The 7,251-nt window shown below is 57.7% G+C and overlaps 1 protein-coding gene across 1 annotated transcript in view; it reads right to left on the bottom strand.

Annotated features, from left to right (window-relative positions):
- Positions 1–4,552: 4,552 nt before the first annotated feature.
- HOXB9 (homeobox B9) overlaps positions 4,553–7,251 on the bottom strand; it is a 3,707-nt gene continuing 1,008 nt past the window's right edge. The window contains exon 2 of the mRNA XM_006098925.3: positions 4,553–4,809. Within this exon, the coding sequence (XP_006098987.1) occupies positions 4,574–4,809 (236 nt within the window). The 3' untranslated portion in view covers positions 4,553–4,573. The remainder of the gene's footprint in view (positions 4,810–7,251) is intronic.

Below are 7,251 nucleotides of genomic sequence, written 5' to 3' on the forward strand. Positions count from 1 at the left end.
CCCAGGTCCCTCTCCTGCGGATCTGGCGGCAGGTTTCCCGCTTGTCTTCCTCTCCATCTGACCTTCTTCTGCCGGCTCCCCCCTCTCACCTGACTTGCTCACCCGCATCCGCAGACATTCCTGTTGCTCCCCTCCCCGGAAAACGCGTTTTCCCGAACCAATTCTCCTCTTTTATTTAGACCCATTATTCCTATTATTATTATTACTATTACTATTATTACTTTTCCCCGTTCTATTTGCGTGTGTTGCCCCCACAGAACACAGAAACTGGGGGGATGAGAAGCGCTGAGCCCTCCTCCTAGGGGAAATGCGTAAAATTGACTATTTGAGGGGGGGGGCAACATCAATACATCTGAAATCTATAAAATGGGGGAAACGGCCATAATGAACCCTATATTTTTATTACGCACAAATTATTCATGACTTTTCGCAGCGCTCAGTTCATAGATTCAGGGCCCACTAAAGGTGCGAAGTGCAGCCACCAGCGCCCGCAGCCGCCGCACCGGGGATTTTCGCGTGGAGCAAGGCTGCCATCTAGCGGCCACCCTGAGAAAAGGCGCCGTCGCCACCGGCTCGGCCGGTTTCTCCGAGAGCCAGCCACCCAGGCGAGAAGCGAGGAGAAACTTTCGTTCTTGGCAGAAAAGGGGGAGAGAAAGGGCACCGGAAATCAGGAAAGGGTTCCTCGAATTGTGCGGATAAGCTGAAAACAAACCGACCAAAAAACAGGGGGAGAGGGTGGGGAAGAAAAAAAGAAAAGCCACGGCTGACACCAGTCCCCGATTCCAAGACCCGAAATTCTGGTGGAGACCGCCGAGCAGTGAGCCGTTTATAGCCCGTAAAAGGGGGAGTGGAGCACTTTTCAAACCCAACACATTGTTTCAAATTCTGAGAAGAAACAATTGGGCTTTTTGTGGGGGGAGAGGAGGCCTGAGAGGGTGGAATGGGACTGTAAAGGGATCAAGAGGCTGCCCGCGCCCAGACGTCTGGCCCCGCCGGACGTGTGTGTGTGTGTGTGTGTGTGTGTGTGTGTGTGTGTACGCGCAGGGGGCTTCTTTATGACGTCCGATTCTGGGGGGGGGGGGGCAGTGAAGAACAAAGACAAGAGTTCCAATTGCGTTCTCTAAAGCATTGGTGACAACAAAGTGTTTTTCTCTCTCCCTTCCCTCTTCTCTCCTCTTTGCCCCTTGGGGCCCCGGAAACCTCAAACCCGGTACTGGGCGGGGAAAGTGGGGGCTTGGGAGCTGGTCACCCCCTTGTCCCCCCTCCCATCCCCCCACCCCTGCCAGGCCCGGAGCCCAGGCCCAGCTGCGGCTCTCTCAGCTCCGGAAAGTTTCCCCTCACTGTTTGCTTTGCTGCTGCTTAGTTTCTTAACCTTCAGAAATTTATACGCTATAAACTTTTATAGCGGTCATATTCTTTTATGGCTGCGCGCACGGCATTGAATTCCTCTCCCGGCTTCTCTGTCTGGCACTCTGCGCGCTCTTCCTCTCCGAATCTCTCGCTTTCTTTTATGACAACAGCTTTCCCCATCTCCGGCTTCCCGGCCTCCGCATCCTCGCCTTTGTTTGTCTTTAAAGAAGCCACCACCGCGGAGGAGGCAGACCCCGCTGGAGGCTGCTCCCAGCGCGCTCGCCCCCCGCCCCGCAGGCTCCTCTCGCTTCTTGCGTTTCCTCTGGGCGGCACCGGCCTCCTCGGCTCGCTCTCAGCCCCGGCCGGTTCCGGGGAGACCGGGGGGAGGAGGGAGCCTGGTCTACACGGGCTCTAAAGCCAGATTCATTGTATAACCCGAATGGAACCCTTGGAGGAGGCGGGCGCCAGGCCCTCCCACGGTGGCCAGGAGCCTCGTTTTCTCCTGCCGGCGGCTAGCTTTCCGATTAGCGCATCCCTTTGTTCGCAGGAGAGGGGTAGGCCTGGCCTTCTCACTCCAGGATCCTTTCTCTCGGGTTATGCTTTGTCCGCACCTCTACCCGAGCCCTTGGGGTCCTGGAAGGCCGCCGCCGGCGCGTGGCCAGGTGGGAGGCTCCGAGCGAGGCGGGTTCCCCAGCGCCAGCCCCGCACAAGCCGAGTCCCAAAGCCTGGATGCGCAGGGCAGCGCTGCCCCAGAACAGCAGCCTTCAAAGGGGCTCTGCGGGGGGGGGGGGACCCCACCGTCTGAGGGGGGCAGAAAGGTGCCTCTCCCAACAGAATTTACTTCTGGGGTCTGATTGGAAAGGGAATTCTTTTTCTCTCCTGAGACAATTCTGTTCCCCATTCAATCCTCTCTCCGAGCCCTTGGAGCTGCCTGCCCAGGTCGCCCCACCACCAACAACAACCTCCACCCGCTTTGTACCAAGGGAGCTACCTTTGGCTCCGATTCCAGGAGGGAACCGAGAGCCCTAAGGGGTTTGATCCTCCTGAATGTTAGAAAGGAGGGCTCAGCCTGGGGAGGCCGCCGCCTAACCAGTCCTCCCGGCTGCAGGGAACAGCAGAAGGAAGCTACTGCCTCCTCGCTGGCATGAGATTTTAAAGTGACCAAACCACGGTGACCTTCTCAGGCAGCTGAGAGCGGAGCTGCTTCCAGGAGCCGCAGGGCCGGGCCTTGCCCTCCCTCTGGCTCTGGGGGTTGTAGGAGGCCCCTGGTACACCTTCGGAAGAAGCGAGACCAGGCCCTTTCCTCCCCTCCCATCTCCAGCTCTCCTGTGGGAGGCTCTTGCTCAATGGAAGCCTTGGTCTTGGGACCTGGGGTCCCCACCAGCTCTCAGCCCCCCCAGGAGCCAGCTCTGCAGGGTCTAAACTTCCTTCTTACCAAGCCACCCAAGAGGAACTAGAACCTCTGCTCCTGGCCAGGTGAGAAGAGCCAGCACAGAATGAGACACAAGAGGAGGTTTATTTTCTAGAGCGATATATATTTTTTGTTCTTTTTTCTTTTTTTTTCTTCCAAAACAATCAGAGCTCTAGGCCCCTGACCCTCCCCACTCCCACCCACCACCCTCCCATGTAAGAGACAACTGAAAACAGGCGAGACAATCACCCCCAAAGAAATCACAAAACACAGCACAATTTCACAGCCACTGACGAAGCAAAAGAAGTTCTACTGGAATGTCCCCTTGCCAGGGCGGGAGGCGCAGAAGCAAGAGTCCATGGAATTGAAAGGGAATGGCGAGGTGGGGGAGCAGGGGGCGGTCGGGAAGCCGAGAGGCAGCTTCGGCCTGAAGCTTAGGTGCCATTCCGCCTTTTCCTTTGCACGCGGGTCTTATCCCCAGAAGCGTGCGTGAAGCAGCCGCGCAGGTCGCCATCCAGGCCCGGAGCAGATCGCAGATCGGCGCCCGGGCCCGTCTCTTTCTGCGCCAGGGCGGCAGCCGCCAGTTCCCGCGGCTCCTCCTCCGAGTGGGTCGGGACCTGGGCAGGATGGGGAGGAATGCGCCCCAGGCCTGCGCTCACGGGAGCCTTTGCTCCTCCTTGTCCGCCACAACTTATCCAGGAAGGGCGCTCAGGAATCGATTCTCAATCAATTCTCCACGGGACTCTGCCCTGGCTTTCCTGCCTAAGGCAGGGTGGACCTAGAGGGATGGAGGGGAGGGTTTCCCGCCAGGGGCGGCTTGAGTCGCTGGTGCAAGGTGGATTTGGCCAACCAGAGTTGATTTCGGAGCTGGGGGGATGCGGAAGGATGCAGGGCCGGTGGCGAGCAAGAGGGGCTACAGTCGCAGACAAGCGGGACACGGATGAACGGGTGGACAACATTGGCAAGGCTTACGACCCACGATCTGACCTCCTTTTGTTGGAAGGAGAGGAAAACAACATGCAGAATTAAACATTTCCTGCAACAAAATGTGTGGAACGCCTTCAGAAAACCTAAGATACCCTCCTAAGACTACGCTGCCTTTCCTTCCCCCCTCCAGCCCACCAGCTTGGGGGCCCAGCTTGTCCCCCTTGCTCTTGGGCCTGGAAGGGTAGAGTTGGGGGTTCTGTGGGGGTGGCATGGTGACATTCAGCCCCGTGGGCTGCAGTGCCTCGTTCAGGAGTGTGTCTCTAGACATCTTGCTCTGTATTTGCATCAGGGGTAGAACCCTGCCTGATGGTGTGCTGGCTGTTCTAACAGATTTGCCCGTGCGATGGTCCGCAGTAGGGAGGCTACTGCATTTGAGTGTTGGCTGTGAGCTCTCCCTGTCACTACTGTGGGCCCAGGCTTCGTGTATGAGGGCATCTGCTGGGCTGTGTGCAGCTGGAGTGTCCCTGGGTGGCATTGGGATAGGCAGGCTGGAAGTGAGGGGCTGGGGCTTCCCAGAAAAACTTGGGGGGGGGGCGCGGGATGCTAGGGGTTCAACTAGGGTCTCTCTTTCCTTGTGGCCCATTCCCTTCTTAAGAACCAACTATGTCTACCTTCTAAATTAACAAAACTTTCTCCTGAGGTCTAGGGAGAGGAGGGCTGGTGAGAGCGGGAGAAAGGAGAGAGGCTCTAAGTCGCAGGAAAGGACTTTGAAGGGAAAGACTCCCTTCCCCATCCACTTGGATCCATCCCAGACAGCGCTGGCTCTGCGGCCACCTTATAAATAAGCGTGAGATGGGGAAGGAGTGGGAAGGGGAGGGGGCGTCTTTACTCTTTGCCCTGTTCCTTATTCATCTTCTTCATTTTCATCCGCCGGTTCTGAAACCAGATTTTGACTTGTCTCTCACTCAGATTGAGGAGTCTGGCCACTTCGTGCCTACGGTCCCTGGTGAGGTACATATTGAACAGAAACTCCTTCTCTAGCTCCAGCGTCTGGTATTTGGTGTAGGGACAGCGCTTTTTCCGGGAAGAGCGAGCGTGCAGCCAGTTGGCAGAAGGGTTGGCTGAAAGAGAAGCAGCGACAGAATCAAAGAAAGGAAGGGGGGGGGATGGAGGGGTCTCCTGTTCTCCTTCCAAGAGGGCACCCCCCTGGCAATCTACTCCCCACCTGGCACTGGAGAAAGGGGCACCTGGGCCTTCAAGTTCCCAGACGGGGGCCCAGCCACGGGCCGGGCCGGGAGTTGCTGTGGACATCTCTGGGTGGAGGTGATTTGGACAGGAGGGAGCCAACCGGCTGCCAGGGTGCCCAGCATTGCCAAAGCTTTACCCGCCTCGGGCCTTCTTTTTTTTTTATCTCTTTCTACACTTGGGTCCAAACAGGTAAGGACTCAAGTCAGAGCCCAGCATGGTGCCCCCCCCCCACCCCACCGCACTACTGGTCTAACTAGGGGTGGCTGATTTGAAGGTCCTCGCTCTAGGGCCGGGAGGTGAGAGGGTTGGACTGGGGCAGAGCAGCTTCAGCCACAGACAAGAGACCACTTGGCCCGCCAGCCCAGTCCCAGTGCACCCTGCCTTGGTTCCAAGCTCTAGTCTCTTGGCCACATGGTAGCAGGCATGTAATGTCCATGTAGATACCCCCCCATATACACACCCCCCACAAATATGTGTCCGCACTCAGAGATGCGAACATCCAGCACACTCCAATTCACCAGCAGCCCAATTGCAACCATTTATCAACTCCAGTCTGTGGACAAGGGAGCGCCAGGGGCTCCCAGATAACTTATGGCTGCAATAGTCTCTCCTTTTCCGCTCCTGCTCAGCTCGCAGTTTGGCGAAAGCAAGTTCAGGGAAATTGGGAAGCAAGATTGCTCCAGTCCCAAGGTGGGGAGCCAGGGAGAAGGCGGGGTAACAGAGAGCTCTTCCCAGCACACTTCCCTCCAACTGGCTCCTTGTGGTGAAGGGGAACAGAGGAAAGGGTAATGGAGTGGGGGGGGGGTAGAAATATTTACAGGCTTCTCTGTCCTTCTGGTCTCTCTCCCTATCCTGGAATTCAGAAAAGTTGCCAAATAAAGAGGAACTGTTAAAAAATAATAGCTGCCCTCTACTAGATTCCTTCTCCCCAAATAAAAAAAAAAGCACTAAATATTTTTTTTTAAATAATCTGGTCCATCCTACACTAAGTACCATGTCTTACCAATTTGCAGCGCTATTTCCTTAATGTGATTGCCTGTGATAGGACCTACATTCACATTAAATATGAAAGAGGAAAAAATGTTAATAATTGATCCTAACCAAACTGCTGCCTTGCAATAATGGGTTTTCCAGGCAGAGTTTGGGGGGCTGGGGGGCTCTATTTGGGTGTGAGCAGGGAGGGTTTGGGAAGAGGGGGTGTTACCCAAATGCCAGCTCTTGTGATTCAACCTGGCAGGTGGGACCCCACAGGCAGCTCAGGGGAGTGGGGCCGTAGGAACACCCCAAAGGCCTGTGCCCCACTCTGTTGGTGGGAAATCTGGCAAAGCAGAGAGTGAGCATCTGACCCCCACGCTCCAAACAGAGGAAGGGGTGAGGGCTTGGCCCCACCAGCCTCAGGGTTATTGGTTGGGGCTGAGCCCCCAACCAATTTGCTCTTCTCAACCTTAAAGACAGAACACAGGACCCTCCCCACCACCGCCCCACCCTCAGCCCGCAGCACCTCCGGGAAACGGGCCGATCGGGTTCCTGGAGGGGGTGCTTAGGGGGGAGTGGGAGGTGAGGAGAAGCTGCCGTCAGAGGGTAAAGTCCCGCACCCCTCCGTCAGCCTCTCTTCCCCCACCCTCCGCTCCCCGGGGGGCCCTTGGGGATCTCTCCTCTTCCACTCTGCCGGTCGGTCCCGAAGTTCGGAAGCGATTCCCGACTCCCCGCCAGGCGGACAGCGCCGGCTGGGGCGGGGGAGCCCTCGGAGAGCAGCGGGAGGCCGAGGAACAGGCAGCCGCAACCCCGGCGAGGAGGCGGAGGAGAGGAGGAGGAGGCCGGAGGGCAGGCTCCCGGGGAGGGGCCGTGGCACCGGGGAGGAGGCTCAGTCCCCGGGCCCTGGGCTTCCCCGCCCCTCCCGGCGCCGGCTGCGGACCCTGAGCCGCTCCTGCTCGAAATCCGCTCGGCTCGGTCCTCCGCCAAGCTGTGGCATCGCAAATAAAATCCTAATGAGCGCCCCCCCTTCCCCTTGGCCCGCTTTGACGGGGCGCGCGTGGCGCGGGGAGCTCTGCCACCCGCGCGGGCCGCCGCCGACGCGGTGCGCTCCCTCCCGGGCCGCCGGGCCCTCTCACCTGCTCTGGTCACTCGCCGGGTCCCACTCCTGGGCTCAAGGAACTTATGGAGGAAGCCCGAGAGCATCAGGTATGAAGAAACTGGTCACACGTTAACAGCCTAGGTGACGCGAAGTGACATAAATTCATATTACTCGAACGATCTTCCCAAAGAAGAGGTGTAGCAGAGGGTGTCACAACTGCCGATCTTCTCAGTGGCCCCCT

This window comes from Myotis lucifugus, unplaced genomic scaffold, assembly GCF_000147115.1.
Source record: "Myotis lucifugus unplaced genomic scaffold, Myoluc2.0 scaffold_254, whole genome shotgun sequence".
In the NCBI taxonomy this organism is placed as follows: Eukaryota; Metazoa; Chordata; class Mammalia; order Chiroptera; family Vespertilionidae; genus Myotis; species Myotis lucifugus.